At 40.4% G+C, this 23,386-nt stretch overlaps 1 protein-coding gene across 1 annotated transcript; it reads right to left on the reverse strand.

The window, feature by feature from the left end:
• Positions 1-495: 495 nt before the first annotated feature.
• Positions 496-22,367, reverse strand: snx3 (sorting nexin 3). Its single transcript, XM_034700055.1, has 4 exons — positions 22,153-22,367; positions 5,028-5,123; positions 4,585-4,709; positions 496-1,365 (listed from the first exon to the last, which is right to left on the reverse strand). Exons 1-4 carry the CDS (start codon positions 22,312-22,314, stop codon positions 1,260-1,262), a joined length of 489 nt encoding a protein of 162 aa, XP_034555946.1. The 5' UTR covers positions 22,315-22,367; the 3' UTR covers positions 496-1,259.
• Positions 22,368-23,386: the final 1,019 nt, after the last annotated feature.

Here is a 23,386-nt window from a genome sequence, read left to right on the forward strand (position 1 = left end):
TCAAGACATTTTGTGATACTGGTTTGTGTATATTCTCTACAATGTGAGTATGATTGGGCACTGCACAGGTACAGTCCTGATGATTTCTATGTATTTAAGCTACTCTGGGGTTGTTACATATATCAATATATGACCTGACTGTGATTTAACAATCATTTATTTATGATCCGTTACTTGTTTACGAGCCAAATGGACTTTGATCATCATGAGACATCATGCATTGATTGATGCAGTCATACAACAGTTATGTGTGTTTTGTACCCTTACTCAAGCATCATTTAAGTGGTAACTGTATGTCAATAAAAAACTCAGGACACTTTTAATAAGCTCTCTGATTAGGCCTACACTTCTTTTTTTAAATACGACGATGATAGATCATGTATCAATGGATTTCAAGCATACTGTAATGTTTACCAAGCTCCTCGAAGAGACAATCCAAGGTGTGAACCAGAGTGTGAATCAGGTCAGCAGTCCAAATCAACAGATGTAAGCATGTGTGGAGACATTTCACCTATTTTATTGGAAAATCTTCAAAATAAACAAAAATGGCACAGCAGTATACAAATCTCAAAATGCATATAGCCAGTAGAAATACTGCAGTTCCCTCTGTGTGAATTCGGCCTTTCTTACTAGAAAATCATCGTGGTAACTGGGCAGGTGCTGGCTGATATACACACACACATGCTTCCTTTTTTTAAGTGTGATTTGAAAGTTGAGGCCCATCAAATACATGTGCATGTGCGTGTGTGCGTGTGTGTGTGAAAAGTTGCTAGTTATGGTGAGCAACATGCCAGTATCAGGACATATATATTTATATACTGTATATATATAAACAAGGGGAAATGCTTGGTGTCTTTACAAGAGCTTGCGTACATAGAACACTTGTTCAATGTTACTATATAAACGAATATATTCAAGACATATAGCTAAATGATAAATACATAATATATCCATGTTAGTGGCATTTCCAGACATAGAGAAATTACTATAAATTACTTTCAACCACACCTATGTGTCGAACATTCTTGACTCCAATTAGAAAGTGAAAACAAACACTGATCAGGATCACTAATTCAACTAAAAGAGGCAGTGAACGATATTATTTTGGTGGGGTGCAGGGAGGGGGGAAGATGTCATTAAAATGTTTTTTTTGTTGTTTTTTTGTCTGAGAGAAACCTGGAGCAGTGAAGAGAGCTTTGGATTGTTGAGGCTGAGCCAGGCCAGGCCAAGCGAAGCCATCTTTTTTGATTTGTATTTTTTCAGGCTTGTCTGATTTTGGACGGGGTGTAGCTCTTGTCCACAGACTCGTCCTGTAGAAACATGTGCAGGCAGCGTTCGTTCTGAGCTAGAGGATGACCCGCCACTCTGAAACACACAAGAGGGAAAATATGAGACTGGAGTCACAGTTTGAAGGTACGATGACATGGAAGAAACAGAGGTATAGAAAGTTGACAGATCGAACAAAACTGGGAGGAATCTTTGTCTCATTTTAAGGTTAGTAATCCGGGGGGAAAAGTGTGTTAATTCAACTGTTTGCACCTCTGTCAGACATATAAAATGCTGGAGATTAAAAAAACGAACAGTTATAGAAATCATGTGGAAATATTAACAAAAAGGACATCATCCATTGAAACAGCAAAATATCTAGTTATTGAAGGTCTGAAGCTACACTTGACCCATCTTCTCTTCCACATCTTTAATCCTACATTACACTTTAAACACAAACGTTGATTTGGTCCAGTAGCTCAATCACACCCAGTGCCATCCTGTTTTATGAAGCAAAAACAAAACATAGGAACCCCTAAAACAGAAGATGTCTTCTTGTCCACTGTTTCATATAAACATAACACTTCAACACATTGTTTAGTCAGCACTTTTATTTTTGAAGTAACCAAACTACAAATAGACTTACTGAGGTGTTCAACAATAAGAGGTGACATGGTGGTGGTGCATTCCAGAGAATCATCAACCTGTGACTTTTAATTCATACATGTATGATACTTATCTTTATTATTTGAGGATTTCCTGGTGCTGTTCAACATCATCCTCAATCTATTTCCTCCACTCCAGCATTACGGGAAAATCAGCGTGCCCTCAAAATAAAGGGTATCCTGGTAGCTTTAAAGCCAGGACCATGAAATGTTGGGGTCCATGTGTGTGCCTCCTCACTTTCATTATCTATGCAAAAAGCTTCTTTTAAGGGCTTCAATGACCGGTAAGATGTGGTCTGTACTGTTTAAAGCTCCTGTGAGGAACTTTTGGGCTGTGTTGATTTTGGCGCTCCCTGTGGACAAAGAGTTACCTCAGCTCTGTGCTGATTTTGTTCTTTACATGTGTGAAAAAAATACGTCATTATGCTTTCTTTAAAAGCTAAAAGTATCACGCATATAGAATCTCTGAAAAATTTGAGAATAAAAGGCTTTCTATGCAGTGTGCTGTCACTTTATCTGATACCCAGGGCCGGCCCGTGGCATAGGCAGGTATAGGCAAATGCTAGGGGCGCTGGACATCCATAGGGGTGCCGCTAAATGAGTGAGGGAAAAAACATTGAAGATTATAGGAAAAACAATATTGTTTTATATAATTTAATTTTGGATTAAATTGCGGAACGATGCCAGTAAACATTTAAAACCTTGTGATTCACTTTTGTCTTTAAAAATAATCGTATTCAAAGCAGTTTTTGAATTCTTATAGGACTGCCTTTTCAGTCATCACTCAATACATGACTGTTGCTTTGTTGAAAGTGTCTGCACTGTGAAAATTATTGTGTTATTTAAAGACTGAATAAATTCTACTACCGTTACATTTTGCATTTTGAAATTGTATTATTATTTTCCTGCTAAATATCAGTGTTATTACCATTTTGTTAATGTTCCTTTAAAAGGTCGTTTTTATTTTAAAACAAAGGAAACCTGTAAAACATAAAGCTGGATGTCAGTTGTCTTTCAGTGCATATGTGATGTGATTGTTGGAGTTGGTTACAATACAAGGGGCACCAGTTAAAATCTTGCCTAGGCCACCAAGTCGGTTAGGGCCGGCTCTGATGACACCTACCTCCTGTCAATGGCTTCAGTCATCAACTTTATAAGAATCACTTTATAAGAATAGTCAGTCTTTATGCTGATGATGTGTTTGCTTTTGTAAGTCATAAAGAGGCATCAGTATTCAATTCAGTGTGTTTCATAACCAGCCAAAAAATCCTCACAGGAGTTTTAACTTTCTGACAGTGCAACTCCATGTACAGTTAACAGAGAGTGGGTAGGAAAGTTCAATCACATGGACCAGAGATCTTTTAAGTCAGGATTTTGGGGGCTTCTGGATGGGTTTCTTTATATCTTTGTATGTTCCTGAAAAATAACTATATTTCAGCTCTGTGTTTGCACAACATCTCAAAAATACTGCATGCATGTGACTGCGTTTTTTAAGTTCGAGTCCTTTTGACATCAGACTTCCCTGACTCTCTGTTCAGATGACGCAAACAGGCTTAATGAGAAAAGGGCAGTGCACCTGAGACCCTTAAACATCTAATTCTTCAAAGGTTCATCTTTTAGACCGGATCAACATGATGACAGTGCATGACATCTTAACCTGTAACAAGAAATATTCAGGACAAATTAAAGTGCACAGGTGGGTGGCAGAAGCAGGGACCCCCAGGTGACCGCACTTAATAGGTTTTGGTTAATTCACATTGAGGATGAGGTGCAGCAGAAGCATGTTGAACATCTCAAGGACATGCTTTTTGAAGAGGGGATGTAAGTTTATGACCTAAAAAGTGATGGTAATCCAACTGCTCCTTCACACTTCTTTTTCACAGCAACAATCATGTTTATCGTTCAGAGACAGTTCCTCTTGACAATGCTCTCAATCACAGAGGAAACAATGCTGCCAGCCTCAAGTCTAAACAATGACATGATCAACTGCAGCATTTCATTCTCAGGAAACAAGGAGGGGGATCTTAATTATGAACACATTCTCATCTTCTAAAAAAAAAAAAACATTTATGGATTTTAATTTTCTCAGCTGTCTTTGTGCACTTAATATTCCAACAGGAAACATTGACGCATTTGCACATGAAACAAAGATAATGGCCGAGTCCGCAATCAAAGCAAATAATTACAATCACACTGTAACTTTTATTGTTCGGCAGCTGAAAACGGGGACACGCTGGATCAAAAATAAGCAGAGGTGCACACAGCATCGTGGGGAACCACGCGCTGTAATTTGAGCCGCAATTATCATAAATTACACGTCAACAATAAAACAAATGTGGGAAAAATTAAGTTGTGGGGGTGCGCACTTGAGTCCTCTTTGGATGCTCTTGTCCTCTGCGTGGTAATTACAAAAGAGAATTGAGAAGAAGAGTAAGAAAAAGAACAGTGGGTTCAGTTTGTTAACAATACCGAGAGAAGTGAAAAAGTTGAATCTACTTGTTGCAGAGAGTGTTGCATTGTTCCTGAGTTTATAGAAAACCTCACAAAGGCAGAGGCTGCAAACAGCTGCGAGTACAAAGAAGAAACTGTGAAGAATAAATTGTTTTAACCTCATAGAGAAGGAGCAGAAGAAGAAGAGATGTGGAGGGCTTACTTATTGAGAAACTGCTCCAGACCCTGCCTCCGCTCCTCGATGAATGAGTCGTCAAATATCCCATCATCCCCTCGAAATGGAAGCTGCCGGATAAGTGCTTTTCCTGGGAGAGGTGGAACAACCACCTGAGAGAAAATAGTATTAATAAGGATTTTTGTGCTTGTCACAAAGATAACATTTATAGAAAGTTAGTTCACAAAAGTTAGATTTTTAATGATTATGTTCAGTATGATCCGACAAAATGTTGTTTTTTAAGGTTAGCAAACGGAGAACTCGAGGTTTCTTATCAAAAGCAGGATAAAGAACTCATCTTCCAACAAAGTGCAGAGAGATCTTTGAACAGCCCCCCCCGTACAACTAATTACTGATGTGTTTAATGTGCACTGATTTGATAAGCAAAGCACTCCTGAGCCTTTTGTGTGGAGTTCACCTCAGTGGCTCACCTTGCTCTCCCTCTCCAGCTCTGCTCTGAGCCACTCAAAGTCGCTGTACCGCCTCCGTACGCTGGACTCCTTCAGCTTGAAGATGGGGAGGTTGGTCTGTGGAAATACACAAACTGGGAGTAAGTTACAGATGTTACTTTTAAATGTTGATTTATTGAGCATTTTACCTGAACAGTTCAAACTCAAGGAAGACTAAGAGTCATTTTTCATGAGATTCTTTTTATTTTAGTAAACTGACAAATATCTTGTGTTGAATCTCAGTCACATGTTATGCATCTTCTGTAGAGTAGGATTAGCTGACAACATTTTTTAATCATTCAGGTGCATTTAGAAATGTAAAAAAAAAGCATGATGTATGCAGTTAGACACTGGGTGTTTTTGAAACCACCTGCTACATACTACCTATGACTGTAGTACGCACAGGGTGTAAAATTAACACCCGCCAAGCGCCAATGGTGGGTAAAAAATTAGTTTGGGGTGTAAAAGTGTTAACCAAAACACACACCCGCCAGTGTCTGATGGAAAATTTTGTGTTGCATGTGAGGTTTTGTTTTCATACTTTTGCCCATTTCTGCTGACCGTCAGACTATTTTGACCCTTGCGGTGCGCTGTACTTGTGTTATGATTTGGTACATCGGGAACGGTGTGCTCACGCAGTCAATGTAAAAGGTTGCACGTTTGAATATTTCTAATATATGATGATGCAGCAGTCACCTTGAAATGAAGTATAACCTAATAAAATAGCAATAATAAAATTTTATCTGTACGTAATCTTTAAGTGATGCTTAAGTTGGATTTTTCATAATAAAAACGTATGGTAATTATTTTAAATCAAATAAGGCATAATTTTTTTATTTGGCCAGTAAATTTTTTGAGGTCACTAGCCAATGGCAGATGAGGTAAAGAGTAAATTTTAAGCCTTGAGTATGCAGTATGAACTGCATACTACCTTCTGCATTTGAAGGTAGTATGTAGTATGACTGTTCTTTTGGCTCTGTTCTGCAGTATGCCGGGTCAGGCGTAGCTGGATTTCCGGTTTTGGTAAGCGGAGGAATACAACAACCAAGCTGACAGCAAAACTGCTTCTTTAGTATCCACTTATAATTTAGAAAATTAAGAAGTGGAATATGGAATTTAATAATTTTCACAGCACCTACAAACTGAGTGTCCCCGTCATATACGGAAAAAAGAAGCGAAGCGAAGCGTCAGCGCTGTGCATTGTGGGAAACAGTACGCGAGGGAGACTTGTCCGATGCATAATGAGAATTTTTCCCGAATCAGTAGACATCCAGGTAGTTTTGGCATACTGCAGATTTTGGCCAAATCAGTATGTACTGCTAGTATAGTAGGCAGTTTCGAAAACAGCCTGAGATTTCATGGTGTAGCCTGGCATCATGGGAGTTGTTGTCTCAAATGGTAAACAACCACCAGTGCCATTGAAAACCTTTCCGGTGACTCGGTTAGAAATTCTGGTGTTAGTTGAGGTAGTTTGAAAACATTTTTCACCTTATGTGTAATCACGTCACGTCATTTAACTCTTTCATACAGTCAAAACCATAGACTGTATATAAAATTGACGTCATCTTGCTCGGGTCGAAGTGAGGCTGCCACAAAAACTGCTCCCCCTAGTGGCTGGCTGCAGTATAGGTAAAAAAACTCAATCTCCCCCATTCATTTGAATGGGGCTGCGGTCAAATTTTAAAAAAGAGATACACGTTGTACGAATGTTTCTCACATCCGTATGCTGTGGTGATATGTATTTATTATTTGACTGTTTTGTGTTCAATGCCTCTTTTTTCTGAAAACATGCTTTTTCGTTAGTTATTGGAGGATAAAAAACTGGGTTTTACAACAGAGCTTGCTTTGATTGACAGCTGCCGTAGAGAGAAACTCTGTAGGACCTCGGGGAGCTGCGCTGTAGGGCGGAGCTTGTTACCATGGAAACACAAATTCTCTACTGCGCAGACTTTGGCTGCAGAAAATTTACAAGATGTCTGCGTTCTGCAACGGGATATTTTGGCTTCAAAACCGTACAATGGGAAAAGGCGGAGCGATGCTGTACATTTTATATACAGGCTATGGTCAACACCATACCAGAATTTTGAGCTTTGATTCAAGACTAGTAATCAAAAAATACTGATGCAAAAATTGAACTCCTTGGCTCTCAAAATGGTTAATTTAGTTCTTTTTTTATTCCCAACCTTCACATCACGCTTATAGAGAAAAAGTCACTTAACACAGACTAACACTGACACACTGTTAAAAGAATGGAAGGCAAAATAAATATTGCTAAAACATAAAGGCATGACTCCAATAAAGTATTTACTCTGAACTGTCATTCATAATCCAAAGATGTGTGGTGGTATCTTCTCATATTTTCTCACTAATGTGGTCATTTCGTGGATGTCAGTCATTGTGTTGTGAAGCTCCCCATCAAGTGTCTACAGGTGGGGACCAATAGAAAACATGCAGGTGACATAACTGTCTCTCTGCAACAGACATCAATGTAAGGTGTGTATTTCCTAACATTAAGCGGTGGTGTGGCTATGATGGAGGGAGCAGAAAGACACACAGCAGGCAGGAAATAGTGCAACCTCAGCAGCATACAAACTAATTATGGCAACTTCCTGCGCCTTTGTGCGGAGACATAGACATGTTTATGAGTTATCAGTTTTGTGGCTTTGTTTTCTTAACCCACGCTCTCTCTCTCTCTCTTTATTTATCTCTGTCGATTGACCAGCGCTGCTCTCTCTTTCTCGTTCATTTTTCATTCACTCGCAGCAGCTACTGGTTTAAAATAAGAGTGTGGATCGGTTTTGCTTTTCAGAAGTGCAAAGAGGTGGAACATTTCCGGTAAATTTCCAGAAAGTTTCTGGTAAATTTCCTTGGGAAGTTAAGCTGGGGGATTTTGGAAATATTCTAAATTGGAAACTTTCCATGGGAATTTATGGGTATTAACTGGGAATTGAGGGTAATTTAATGGAATGGTATCATATCCTGGCATAAATAATTGTTTTGTCATGAGCAGACATCCATCCAAAATAGAAATCATCTGTGCATGTGATGGAGTATTGCACAGTGCATGTAGGGGGCGTAGTCTCAATAGTCCTGCAGTAAACTGTGTGCTATGTGAATGTGATTGAAGAATAGCATAGATATTCAACTGTACTTGCATGAAATCTGATTGTTTCAGTCAGGATTATGCTAAAATATATTTTCCCCGACTATATTCAAGTTCCCTATTAAGAGCCAACCTTCAATTTAGTAAATTCCTGGTTTATTCCCATTTATTCCAAGCGGCAACCTCCGGTCTCAAGCTATGAAGCCCATGCAGAAGTGTTATAAACAGCAATTCATCGAGAATCCGCTTGAGGCTGGCTGCTGAAACACCGGAAACCATGACCTGACCTGAACACATAGCTGTTGGCTAGGAGGCTCAAACTCCGCCCCTTTACGTCACACATGCCTGGTTGAGTTTGGCATTTCCAATATGGCTGCCGCCGTCGATTGGCTTCAAAACAGGGCTCAGGCACAGATGGGTGACGTCACAGATACTACGTCCATATTTTATACAGTCTATGGTTTATTCCCATAAACTCCTGTTAATTCCCATGGAAAGTTTCCAACTTTGAAAATTCCCGGAATTTTGCAACCCAAAGCCTCTGCCTTTTAATATTGTCATACATAAAAAACAACAAATATTTTTAATTTTGAAAAAATAATTAGCATAATGTTTGTACCATCTTTAATGACATACATGACTTAGGTCTAGTTTTAGCAATTTTCAAATGTCACATTTAACAGCTTGAGGACAAAGATCACGATCCCCTTTGTGAGGTTCCCTTATATGGATCTCTTACTCACAACTTCAGGTCTATCAGGGGTTTACTTCCAGCGGGGATGGCACAGATTTGAAAAAAGAGGTATAACTATAAGGCAGCAAAGAGAACTGTGCCAACTGCAGAAAAAGGCAGAGCGAAAGGTTTAATTGCATTGGTTTTGAGTTTAGCCTTGTGTTATCTACTCTGACTTTTTTAAGGGAAAAAGGAAGAGACAGAAAAAAATAAACAAAGACTCCTTCAGTTTGAACCAAACTGAATAGAAACGTGGAAACTGGCCTTCAGGCAAAAAAAATAAAAAAAGTTCATCTGTGTTTTTCTCACCAAGGTCTGTCTCACTCAAATGTTTTGCCATTTTTTGTGTTTCCTGCAGCCTATACCGATGCATGGATGTGTGCGTTATTCTAAGCCGCTGTTGACAAGCACTTGAAAGTGAATTTCATATTTTTTTAAAAAAAAGGAGATGTTTCGACATTGACGGAGAACATTGAGCAAACAGCACATTACAGCACAATGCCAAACCTCTTCACCAGTCCTGACAGCACATGGCCATCTGATGACAATGTACAAACAAGGAGGGAGCGAATGAGCATTTCATTGGCAGGCCACATTCGCAGAAGGTCAGAATTCATGGAAGGAGGAATCACAAGAGCAAAGCAATTGAGCAAGCGGGCGCAGCGTGAATACAGTGAGAGCGGCAGACTGATCGATGAGCAGTCTGTGACTGAGCGCGGCGGAGGGGATGCAGAGTTAACTAGAAGGCTGAGTAAATGGCTGAACAAAAGAGGTGGAGGAGGGAGGGGGTGGACGTGGTCATAAAGGAAGAGCAGAGAAACTGGAGAGGTTGGGAGCTTCATCTGCTCCGTGCAGGACTAATTGAGGAGGAGGGAGAGCAGGAGTGGCCTTTTTGCTCTCATGGTCTCTCCCTTTCAGTCTTTTTCCTCTTTATTTCCCCTTGCTCTGCGATAATAAGTCAGATTTTCTGCCCTTGAGACTCCTCTTGTGGGGTTTCAATGGGAAAAATGCAGGCATTCGTTTTCTCCCCTCTCCGCTCTGCCCTCTCCTCTCTTCTCAAAATTATGAATCCTGCCCAGACTTGGTGGGAAAAAGCAAACTTGTTTGATGATTGAAATATGATTTATAATAACTAAAAGCTGACATGCTTACATATGATTTTACATTTGACTGTGGAATAAATCTGAAAGAATTCAAACACATGACCTATTTCTGCCTGCTCGCTCATAGATCTTGTGCTATAAGGGGGAGGAACATGAATATTCAACAGTGTGTTCCATTCGGTGCTAAATGAGTGATCAACACTCATTTTGCTTTTAGTTCAATTACTAAGTCAAAAATAAGACTGAGTTTGTCTACAAAACAATGTTTTGGTCATTTTTGCCAAGATACCACCACTGAGGAGATGATCAATGCACGATACATATGACAATGATACTTTTTAACTATTATTTACTAGTATTAGTATTTATTAACTAGTTAAGCTACTTTCATTTACCTTTGAACAAGCCTACACATTCCAACACAGCAGGTGGCGGTATGTGGTCCACTGTTACACACGGAAGAAGAAGCGTACAAACGTAATTTACAAATTTATGTCACAAGTATTATGAGAGGAGGGAAAAGTCCTCAAGTTTTTCTTTTAAGTTATATTTTTGGGCTTTTTGGCCTATAATGGACAGGACAGCTAAAGAGAGACAGGAAATGTGGAGAGCAGAAAGTGGAAATGGACCAAGCGGCAACCTCCGGTCTCAAACTATGAAGCCCATGGGGAAGTGTTATAAACTGCAATTCATCGAGAATCCTCTTGAGGCTGGCTGCAGAAACACTGGAAACCACATAGACACCAATTCAAAAAATACGATCTTTGCAGCATTAATAAACATGTTTAAAGCCTGGTTCAAAAAACGGCTTGGGTCCACGTAGCTAATTTCTCTATCGGCACACACTGTACAGGGGGTGACTTTTTTTCTAACGCAACGGTTCAGAAGATATTAAGATTACGAGTTTTTGCCCAAATAAGGACATAACCTGACCTGAACACATAGCTGTTGGCTAAGAGGCTCAAACTCCGCCCCTTTACGTCACACTATGCCTGGTTGAGTTCCACATTTCCAATATGGCTACCGCCATTGATTGGCTTCAAAACAGCGCTCAGGAACAGATGGGTGACGTCACGGATACTACATCCATATTTTATACAGTCTATGGGGAGGACATGCAGCGAATGGTCGAGGCTGGAATCGAGCCTAGAACCTCTGTGAGGAGGGCCCCAGCCTCCACACATGGAGAGCGCACTTAGACCACTAGGCCAACAGCGCCCCAAAGTCCTCAAATTTTAACACAATGAATCTTAGTAATCTGAAAAGTCACTCTGAGGGACCATTAAAGGAATACAAAGCAGCAGTGGCTGCAGCTAACTGTAGCACCAAAGGGAGAGTATTGTAGTGCCAGTTGAGAGTCTACCAGCGACAACCTAAAAGATAAGGCAATGAATGAAAAAATCTGAAATGTACAGCTCTTGCTAACTCTTGCTTACGTATCCCTAACTTCCCTGTATGTGATCTCTGCTCACATTCAAAGTCTGATCCAGGCAGGTGGCTGTCTAACATGAGTCTGGTTCTTCCTGAGGTTCTGCCTGTTAAAAAGAAGTTGTTCCTCGCCACTGTAACTAACTAAATATTGCGATGTGCAATGCTCATGATGGATTAAGGTGGGGTCAGACTGAGTCTTACCCTGTCTTGAAGTTGGGTCTCTCTTCATAATTTGACATAGAGTATGGTCTAGACCTCCTATGTTTGTAAAAGTGTCTTGAGATAACGTTTGTTGTGATTTGGCGCTATACAAATCAAGATTGATTGAGTGAGTGATTGATTGATCCACAGCAGTGACACGATTAGTAGGGGTGTAAAGATTCTCCGATCCGCTCTTAGGATTACAGAGCAGCGGTCTACAGCACAGTAGATGGGTAAAAATGTCAAACGGCCTGGTTTAAAAGTTGTGATTCATCGTCTTGATCTGTGTGATCCTATTGTCAATGTCCCTGGCTAAACTTCAATGTTTTAAATGCAAAAAACAAGGCGCTCTTAATAGATTTTCCTGCCAATTTGACTCACTGTGACGCCACTTTTCAACTCCCCTCAGTTGGCACTTTACCTACCGAAGAAACTGACAGCTGCATATTAACAGAAGAGGAAAGCAGGATGTCAGATAGCGGTGAAAAGAAGCTAAGAGATGCATAAGCAGCTTTTAAACCCCCCAAAAAGACAGGGAGGCAAAGTTGTTGCAGCTCTTCATGTTGAGACGAGAGCAAAGATAGAGGATGCACTTGAGTCTGCAGAGAACACTCACCTGCTTCACTCACCTGTGAATGTATTCTAAATGTGCCTTTTCAAGGCAAATGTGTAGTTTTGAGACAAATTTGACAGTTTTTTCTATAATTTAGTAAATTCACTGAACAGACTAAAACCATAAATGTTGTTCCCTCTCAGTCAAACTAAACTGCAGTGAAAATAAAATACATTATTCTACACTTGGCTTTTTTAAGGGCATATTTTATTCTTCAATTAATAAGATGGTCATGATGTATTCATCTCTAACATGAGATAATTATATTGGTTACCCCTTTATCGCTGTATTGTGGTTTTATCGTTACACTGAGACAAGTATTGCGTATTGTTTCATATCATATTGTGACTCAGACATCCACCATTCGCTTTTAATGAAAGTAATATAAACTTAGGTGGCTGGTCAGGTAGTGCCAGTTAGCTCTTGGGAGAAATCAACAACGATCTAGTCTCCACCTCACAAATCAAGTCATGTGGACTTAATATTAAAACTCTTTGAGCGTCTGCCAGTCTGATCGCTTTGTAAAGAGATTATTTACATCTGCTGCAAGACCAATTTCTCCTCATAAGACCGCCTGATGAAACCTGTGGTGTGATGCTAGTATTAGCAAGCAGCAGCATGAGGGAACTCCAATAATTAACTTTTCATCCAGCCACAGCGTAGAGAAGTCTGAGGTTATTATAACATATACAGCATGTTTTTTTGCTAAGGTTTATGACCTCACTGTGAAGTTGGGAGTGATGGCTTTGTGAGATGGTTTAGATCTGAGTGACGAGATAGCATGGAAACAGGCTTTCACAGAGTGTTACAGAAATGTTTCTCAAATTAAGCACAAAGTTAAAAAACTTCTAAATGAAGAGAGAGCGGAAATATGAAGCCAAAATATGTTCGTCATTAATTTAGAGACGTTAAACATTGAATGGCGTCTAATTGACCCCAAGGACAATAGGAGGGTTAAGTGTTTTGTTACTTTTAGACAAGTTGGTAATTCAATTTAAGTTTCCGTATAAATGACTAGGAAATGAGTCACTCAAACAGTAGTTGGAGTATTTATTTCTGTAGCTATAATCAAACGGGTGTCCATGAACTCACCGTCCCTTCCTCTTCCCTCCTCCCTCCTGTTCTTCAGTTAAACACAGGACCTCAAAAACTTCTCTGTCCTCCTAGTTTTAAATTCCCTCCAGGTGAAGTTGTCAATAAACCCCTCACTCCCCCTCTTTCCCAGGATAATCTTAGCTTTATCACCCCAGTGCTTGGGCATTAACTCCACTTTCTCCTCGCCGCAGTCTGTCCCTGCTGCGTCATGTTACCTCACAGCATGGAGCTCCGCAAAGTTAATCCCCTCCACAACAGATCACAGTTACAGGTAATCTGCCACCGCCGTGACTCTAATCCCATCATGTGCGCACAGAAAACACTTAACCACGTGTAAGCACACACTGACGTACACTGAAGTAGCCTCGCACAGGTGTTAAGTAGAAAGCTTTGACCAGTCACACAGTTAACAATGTAAATATAATAGCCTGAAGCATTCAAGCCTGTTTGTACACACACACACACACACACACACAGTTGAATTGTCTACACAATGAAGTAAGCAGAGAGAGTGCAAAGAAAGAAAGTCACCTGGCCTTTCAATCCTCTCGTCCTCTCAAACCCTGTGATTAAGAGATCGGCCTGACGGGACAAGGGGAGGCACGAAAACGACAGAACTGAAAAATGAGAGGTCTCACTCACAACTTCTCTGTGTGTCTCTATCCAATGCACACACACAGAAAAAGAGGCGGTGCGTGAGAGTCCTACAAGTCAAAGATCAGGTTTCTCTGGCCTCTGTTCTCTTTTCACGGCTGGTTAGAGGTTAGGGCGCCGGGTGTCTCAACTTACTGGCCTCTGTGCTGATTGGAACATGGGACCGGCCCACAACCCGAAACTTCTTAGCATTTCATTAAGGCTCTTAAAAAAGGCACGCTTTGCCTCCATTTTTTTCTGGACAGAGAAGAGAAGGGGGATGAAAAGACGGACAGGTAAAAGAAAGTAAAAAGGCGAATAATTAACCTTGAGGAAGCTAAATGAAACACACACACAGGGAATTCTATTAGACCTGTATTTTTTCCCCCACATGAGAAAATGCAGTATTTTGTAAAAGAAGGAGCATAAAGCTACATGCACCTCCTTCAAAGTAGACCTCTTGGCTTCACTTTCCATTATGAGTGCGCAAGGTGCAATCCGTGCTCCATAGGAAGAGCATGTGACTCATAATGTGTGGGACACAATACCTTAGGCTCATTGAAAACGGGTTGAAAAGAGGCAGAACCCTTAAAAACAGCCGGAAAGAGAAAAAAAGAGAGAGAGTGGACAAAGATCACTCGTCTGCTGAGAGAATAGTTCAAGGCCACCATGCATTAGCTTTTAGCAGGATGGATTAAGTCAAGTTTGAGAGTGCGCATCCTAAACCTCCCCCATGCCCCCTTCTCCCCCCCTCCCAGCCTCTCTCCTTTCAGAATAATAGCATAAAAAATAGCAACATAATACCATCTCATTGCATCATATTCCAGGGCAGGGGGAGAAAAAGACTGGGAACAAAAGCGCTGAGGCTATAGGTCTTTTGCTCTCGCTTCTCCATGTACTCTCACACTGGTCCTCTCGCTCGCCGGCCCCTGCGGCCTGACAGCCTACCCTCTCTCCGACTCGCCTAGCTGGCAAAAAGCTGCTTTGTTGCCATAGTATCAACTCCCACTTTTGATACTGTCATTTCAAGTAGGATATGGTAGCCTTGATACAATATGTTCCCTATTTCCATTAAAATAGTTGTCGAAGAGGATGCTGTAGACTTTGGATTACACTTGACTGTGCCTGACAAGCGCCCCCCCCTCAAACACACACACACTAACACACAACCCTACTCCCCATCTCTCCCCATTTTATTAATGACCAAAGGCCCCCGCCCCGATGCCCAAATGGAAAAAGAGAAAGAAAGAGAGGGAGAAGCTATGGGAGTAGAGAAGAGGAGGGGTAGAAGACTGAGTGAGAGTGAGCGACAGAGCTATAAGAGGCCTTTTATGTACTCCTATCCATAAACAAAGTGAGATCCCAAAGTTCGCTCTCCTCAATGTGCTCTCTGGATGAGATGGGAACCAACTAAAGACAAGACATTTTGATAATATCCCCCCCCTTTTTTTTTCTCTGACATGAACACACTCACACACCACAACTCCAACCCTCTGTTTGCTGAGGGTCCAAACAAATATGCTCTGATGCTGGAGAGGGGTCCTCTTAAACCAGCAACAACCCAAGAAAAAACACAATGAGGTGATATGACAGGACTCTCTGTCCATTAGGAACATGAAAAAAACATGTTCAGGGGCGAAAAAGGGAAACATTTAACTTCCTTGGTCTATAACCCAAACCAGGATCCTTAGGTCAGCAGGTGGAAGTCTTTTAAATGTACCCAGAGTCAAATCAAAGTCCGGTGAAGGGGCCTTTAGTTACTGTGGTCCATCTTTTTGGAACAAACGGCCTGCTGACCTCAGGTCCATAACAACTGTCTCCACCTTTAAAAAAATACTGAAAACATATTTATTTTCTCAAGCGTATGAATGATATAATGAGTGTTGTGACTGGATGCATGTGCAGCAACACTTGCTGTTTCTTTGATTGTTGTGTCTGATGTATGTTGGGTGTATCTATTGTTTTTCTGTTTTTATTTATTCCATTTGGAAAAATGTTTCTTTTTTTTTTTAATTCTCCATGTAAAGCACATCGAGCTTACATGTAATGAAATGTGCTTTATAAATAAAATTACTATTGCTATAAGTCATTTCAGAACCTACACCTAAAAAACGAGAGGGGTTTACATGTGAACAAAAATGCATTGTTTCATCACGACCCTGGACATTACGAGTCTGCTCAGGCGAAGTGAGATATCCGCCTCCTTTCAAAGTTTGAACGTCGCTTCCTCCTCCTGTTAAGACCTGACTGAAAGAAGCGGATTGATCCCATTGATTTTAAACACAAAATGCGGGTCCGGTTGTCAACAAGTGACTGCGTAACCTACCTCCCAGTGACCACAACCTTCTTCACATGACAAACGGATCTTTGTGCTAACTGTTGGGCCACTAAGTTAATGAACATTCAGACGCTTTTCAATTAGTCACATCACGAGTCATTTGAACTGAGGAAAGCTAGTTTTAAAACGTCATGCCATTTCTGTGGTGTTTCCGCTACACAGTGAATAGGGTTGCAAAAGGGTGGAAAGTTTCCGGTAAATTTCCATGGGAAGGTAAGCTGGGGAATTTTGGAAATATTCCAAATTGGAAATTATGGGAATTAACAGGGAATTTAATAGAAAGGTATCATATCCAAGCATAAATATTTGTTTTGTTATAAGCAGACACCCATCCAAAATAATACAATTAAAACAGATTTATTTTTAAGTAGAACTTTATAAAGTGTTACATATTTTATTGAACAACCAATTGAATGAAATCAATGAAAAGAGCCCCTCTCCCTCCAAAAAAAGTCATATTCAACATGCAAATAAAAAGTGCATGTAGGGGGCATGATCTCAATAGCCCTGCAGTAGGCAGGGTGCGATGTGCATATGATTGAGGAATAGCATATTCAACTGTACTTGCATGAAATCTGGTTGTTTCAGTCAGGATTATGCTAAAATAATTTTCCCCATCTATATTTAAGTTCCCTTTTAAGAGTCAACTTTCAATTCAGTAAATTCCTGGTTTATTCCCATAAATTCCCATAAAATCCCATTACTTCCCGTTACTTCCCATGGAAAGTTTCCAACTTTGAAAATTCCCAGAATTTTGCAACCCTAACAGTGAACTATGAGTAGTTATTGCAGGTATTTCATTAACCCCACTGTGAACTAGGAGACTGACTGCACACAGCTGGGAGTGAAATGGGATAAGCAGGGGGTGAAGCCTGGTGAGAGGGTGGCTTTCTGCCCTCCCATGGGTGGGGGGGAAAGGATAGGGAATAAGCGCTCCAGCTTCCCCCCACACCCTGGCCTGTTTCATTCTTCTCGTCTCTCAATGAAGGGATTAGGCAGACTCTCTCAGTGTGGCCACAAGGGCTCTCTCCATTTCAGACGGGGAAGCGGCGGGACAGCGATGAGAACAGAAGCACGGGAGTGAGCTATAAACACAAACTGTATACAGCATAATTAGATCAAATTAAAGTAGCTCTAAATATTAAAAGTAAGACGGAAAGAAAAAGAGCAAAAGCATAGGTTATGCATTCCTGGCCGGGGCATTGTAGCTAACGCTCTTAGCATGCTGGAGACGGAGCAAAATGCCTCTAAAGAAAACTGAAGAAAGGAGAAGCAAAGCAAAGTTGACACCACGTTTGTTGAGAAGTGAGGGATGCGCCACTTATTCAGTGGTCTTATGCAAAGCAGGGTCACACGGGGCTATGAGGTGCACAATAATGCTGATTACACGCATATGCTAATTATTACACGCTAATCAAGTACAGTAGCCTTAAATTCAGCAGTAACGCCTGGAGACGGCTTTTCTTTCCTCGTTCATTTCTTTAAGGTAAAGGGAAACTATAAATACTTTAAGGCTGCTCAGCAATCCCAATGCTCTGAGCCACTAACTACAGGGGTGTCAGTCAACTGAAGTGACAATCCAAAGACAAGAGATGAGGCAATTAGATCATTCTAGAGACGACCTTGTAATTTCAGACTCCCAAGACAACCTGCACATTAAATAAGAATACAAGGGATTAAGATGCAAATGACAAAGAGATGCAAACGTCTTTGAAATGATTATATTGAAATCCAGAGATTGTTCGAGTTGAAGGAAAAATGACTTTCTTTAATGTCTGTGTCATCTGTTTTTATAGAGGCTCTTATCTCATATAGTTCCTAAGCTCTGGAATAGAGAGGCACAATACTGGAAACAAGAAATACTTTTCCTTTCTGTGACATACTTTAAAATAAATAAACTAATCAACACCAGATAAATGCAGTGTGGTTTTCATTATTTAGATCTTTAAGTATACTAAGTTTACTACATTAAGTCCCGCCCTCTGACAGAGGCTCTGTCTGCAGGCTACCAGACAGTACACTTACACCTACCAATTGTTACACATTCTGCCAACAATTACGTCATTGCCACATGTCCCACCCACTACAAGTTTTTGCATAGATACTAGGGTTTCACTGAAAATTCAACAACCGAAAATATGGCCCAAAAGTACGTTTTTGGTTTTCGGCTGAAAGACTTTTATCGCCAAAATAACACGGCCGAAACAAAATTTTGTGATGGCACAAGCGAAAAACGCAGCCAGTGCGCGCTTGTCTGGATAAGGGCCAACATGTCTGCTTCCGTTCTTCCTTTAATTGCAGCACTAAAGCGTCTTCTAAGCAAAGAGGTTGAGTCGGACCATGGAGTGAAAACAATGAAAAGTACACTCTTAGAGTCTGTCAGCACACATTTCACTGAGATCTATTCTGATCCTCTGCACTTCATCACGACAATACTTGATCCACGTTATAAAGATCATTACTTGGATGTGGGAATAAAGCAGCGCGCACGAGAAATGATCCGGGCCGAGATGGATGTGGAGAACCCGCTTGGAGACAGAGAAGCGCACAGCGAAGGAGAAGGAGAACAGAGCGCAGAAAAAAGGACTCGTCTCTCTGAACCAGATGAGGGGCATGCCCCCTCGTTGTCTGCTATGATCAATGAGATCCTTGATTTTAGTGAGGTTAGTACACAGTCAGAACCATAAATGCAATGGTAGGGGAGACCGGGGACAGTTGTAACATTTTTGACATTTCTGTCTATAACTTTGAGCTCTTTTAACCCAGCGTGTTCAAACTGCTACACAAACTAGCTTCAAGTGTCTGCTAATAAATGGCCAAGAAAATGCCCGTGCAACACAAACAGAAGTTGCATGGCTTAATCTCAAATACAAGGAGTGAAATGTTACAACTGTCTCCGGTCTCCCTACTAATAGTTGGCATAATCATTTCTTTGGGTGTTTTGGTTTTCGGTTTTCGGCCTTGTGTTCCTCATTTTCGGTTTTCGGTTTCTGCCAAGAATTTTCATTTCAGTGCATCCCTAATAGATATGTTATTGTTACAAGTTTCACCCACAGGCCTACAAGTTGTGTTTTTATCTTAAACAAACTTTTTACCGCCTGGATGCATGTGATCATGCATGTGCACATCATAGTTGTAATGGCCAAACGATATATCGCACAGGCCTGTGTAGCCAAAGTTCAAGCCAGACCTGAAAAATTGTGGAACTTTTTAGTTTAAAATACAACAATAAGGGGCGCTGGTGGGCTAGCGGTCTAAGCACACCACATACAGCGGCTATAGTCCTCGTCGCAGAGGTTGCCGATTCGACTCCCGGACGCAACCATTTCTTGCATGTTTTCCCCCTCTCTCTACTCCCCACGTTTCCTGTCTCTCCTCAGCTGTCCTATCTAATAAAGGCAATAAGTCCAACAAATATATAAGAAAAAAAAAAAAAAAGATACATTAGAATAGTTTGTTAAAAACTATAAACACACATATGAAGTACATATACATCATACTGGGAAGCTGGACAGAGATCTGATGGGAACTGACAGTTAGATGGCAGCAGAAGAGAAGTAGAGCAGAGGCATTATGTAAAAGAAAGATGTAGTGAAAGATGTGTGAGGGCGCGTGGGTAGTGACTGTTATACTGTTTAAAAGTAAATATCTATTTTCAGATTTAAAGAAAGTATAAATGAAGAGACCAGAGAGATGATCATCATCAAAATCAATGATTATTTGCACAATGAATACTCCTTAAATATTCAATAATCATGTTTTAAATGATGTTGAATCAAGTTGAGACCATCCATGCAGTGAAAATGAGGCATGACAGTTTCATGACCACAGAGGAGAAACTCATCTGCCTGATATGATGGAAAGCTCCACAACATGTTTGGATCTTTCTTTCTTTCAAGAAGTTTGTGAGATTATCATCTGCTGTATGTTCGACATAAAAGTAAAGTCTTACTACTGATGTCACTCTGAATGATTTTACACTAGTTCAGCATTACTTTCTAGTTACGTGCGCCTGTGACAGAGAAAACTGCACACAGCACAGGATGTGTATTTTGCAATACTCAGGACTGCCTAACCGTCACTTTCTACAAAGATTGCTCAATATGCCAAGTTTCTGGACAGTGTTGGCAAACAGGCAAATGTTAGATTTCACAAACATCTAAATAGCAATCTTATGAGTCCTTTGATGAGATCAGATCATAAGTCAACTGATGTAAAACAGATGTTAGAAAAGTTACTACAAAGAAAAGCATTTGTTTTCCTCTACAAGTTCCTCAGTGGAGCAGGAGGAAGGAAATAGGTCAGGGGTGGGAGGGGTTCTGGAGTGGATCAGGGAGCTCGCTGCATCCTGTCTTCAGCTCCAAAGAAGCTGAGTTAACTTCTCCTCATACTGAAGACTGGAGTTACCACTCTGAATGACTGCTGGTTAGTGATATGTCAAGGCAGAGTATGTTATGACCACATCAGTCTAAAACTTAGACATCTGTCTCAATGAGTTTGATGAGTTGTTCTCCTAAGTTTACATACCCTGGCAGAATTTGTGATTTTTTTTGGCCATTTTTCAGAGAATATGAATGATTAGAGAAAAAGTTTTATTTCACTCATGGTTAGTGGTTGGGTGAAGCCATTTATAGTCAAACAACTGTGTTTACTGTTTACTCTTTTCATATCAAAGTGACAACAGAAACTACCCAAGAAATCCTAAATTTTACCAGGGTATGTAAACTTATGAGCACAACTGTATATGTAAGCTGTGAGGTGAGCATCTGGTCATAAATGCCCACTTTCCTTTGCGCACGGTGCCTCAAGAAACATCCTCAGGGACCAAACACACCTTGGTCACAACCTATTTGAACTTCTACCCTCAAGTAGGAGATACATGACATTAAAGAAAAGGTCAAACAGGTGGAAAATCAGTTTTTATCCCAGAGCAATAAGTGCACTAAATACTAAGTAATGCAATATAAAATATGACTGTTTAATCTTCCTGTTCACTGAATGCCTGCCTGTTGAATGCTGGATGTGTCTCGTCATTTTATTTATTTTAATTTATTTATGTTTGTCCTCTGTTTTTATGATTTTTTATTTTTATTTTACTACTGTTCTTTTATGCATCTTTTGCACTGAAAGGGGTTCCGCCTCGATTTCGTTATACAATGTACAATCAGAATAAAGATATATTCTAATATGTTTACGTTAGGGTGTTCACCTTGAGTGACCAGTGCTAGTATCTAATCTCTGTGGTCAGGAAACGGGGTGTGGCTGGAGTCAAACTTTAAAGTGTCCAAAGGCTGAAATTTATAGAGAAGATATGCAATGAGTATTTGATTATCACAGATGTTTTATAATGCGGACTTTGTGGTTGACATATGACAGAGAAATAGTAAATCAGTTCTTCAAATCAAACACAGAAAACAGAGAAACGGATGTAAACAAATTAAAAGCTAACAGTTGACTGTTACCATTAAAGCAAACGGGGACTAGAAGAACCACTGAGGCTGTTCATACTTATGTAAAAATCTGTGCGTGAATTATTAGCTAATAAAGAGGAAAAATGTTTCGAATCGACACAACATCTGGAACTTGTGTGAACTCGTGAGTTCACTGTAAGCTAGCTAACCAGAGTTAGCATGTTTAGACGAGCGTTAATAGCCTGCTAGCTAGCGTTCAGACCATAAAGCCTTCGTCCTGTTTCACAGACATTAACACATGTACACGTCGACTCGTTCATTGATTACACTTGTTTTTAAATGCTGCAAGTGAGATGACAAGGAGTGATTACTTTACTAGGACGGCTCTAAAACCCGTTTCTTAGAATGAAAGCTAACGTCATTAGCATCTGTTACTGCAAGCTCACCTTCAGTCTGACTTCATACGTCGTGTATCTTCCCCTGCCGACCCCAATGGTCTCGGGGTTGCTCACATCAATCTCTAGAAAATTACTCGGGGGTCCATAAGCATCATTTAAATTCTGGGGCTTACTGAAGAGCCTTCTTGTGTCAGCTATGGTATCAGCCATTGCTCCCCCTGTCCTTCTAGCAGCTGTGATAGTGTTAAGATACAGAGATACAATCAGTAAGGTTCCTTTACAAACCTTCAAAATAAATCCGTCGGTCCAAGTTATACCCACGGTACAAGACAAGTACGCTTACTAAGACTTATTCCAGATGGAGTTACTGTTTAAATCATTTTTCTGTACCTTTTTTCTCACTTTTTTCTGTAAATAATTATTACACGCCCAAAAAAAACTTTGCGAAACTTTTATTTTGAAGGCAGATGTAAACCATTTCCGTTAACGGTCTTTCTGTCACGGTCGCCAGCTTGAGGGGTCAGCGCGCGACACTTCCGATCAGCTGAGGTTCAGCTGACGCTGCTCGGCCACCTGCTGCTGCGTTTGTTTACAAGCGGCCACCGGGTGTAATACCATGATCAGGTGTTTGACTGGCATTCACAGCATTCTAATCAGGATTAACCGTGATATAGGCCGAAGTAATTTTAAATCAAAATGATAAAGGATATCCTTAAAAACAAGACCTACCACAGGTGATCCGGTTAAAAATGTCCTGAAAGTGCAGATAATGAAATGACCACCCGAAGATACCTTTTAAAAAAGGTTTCCATAACTGACACTGACCTTATTGTAATTGAAACTTTGAAGTGGAAAATGAAATGCACTTTTTATTCTACTGTCCATCACATCATGGTCTCAGGTGCCTCCTTTTCAACAAAATATCAGAAAACTGTCCTGATTTGTTTTGCATAACTGAAGAAGATAGACTTCAATTCCTGTTTACACACAAAGTGTTTCAGTTTGCTCAGTTGGTGTGAAATGCTGTTCAGCAGCGTAGGAGCACACTCTATGTATGATATAGCTGTTGTCACTGTCAAATGTCTAAAGTGTACCACTGTGCTCTTTAATTACTTTAGGTCATTGCTGGACCTGAGCAGTATTGTAGCTGCTCTCTTCGTTTTCTTTTTCTTCATTTGTTGTTGCTTCAATTGTCTTCTGTTTTTTTGTAGTGTCTTGTAAATCCATATGGGCTGGGCACCTTTTCGGTGCATGACACGATGAACAATAAGTAAACCAAAAT

Source organism: Notolabrus celidotus, chromosome 13 (genome assembly GCF_009762535.1).
Source record: "Notolabrus celidotus isolate fNotCel1 chromosome 13, fNotCel1.pri, whole genome shotgun sequence".
Classification (NCBI taxonomy): Eukaryota; Metazoa; Chordata; class Actinopteri; order Labriformes; family Labridae; genus Notolabrus; species Notolabrus celidotus.

Bases quoted from the DNA above. Each gene is read 5' to 3' on its own strand.
- snx3 (XM_034700055.1), bottom strand. From the start codon at position 22,314: ATGGCTGATACCATAGCTGACACAAGAAGGCTCTTCAGTAAGCCCCAG. The intron at 5,124-22,152 runs GTGAGCTTGCAG...GTATTTCCACAG, and splicing joins CGTATGAAGTCAGACTGAAG to ACCAACCTCCCCATCTTCAA. The intron at 4,710-5,027 runs GTGAGCCACTGA...ATTTTCTCTCAG, and splicing joins AGCTGGAGAGGGAGAGCAAG to GTGGTTGTTCCACCTCTCCC.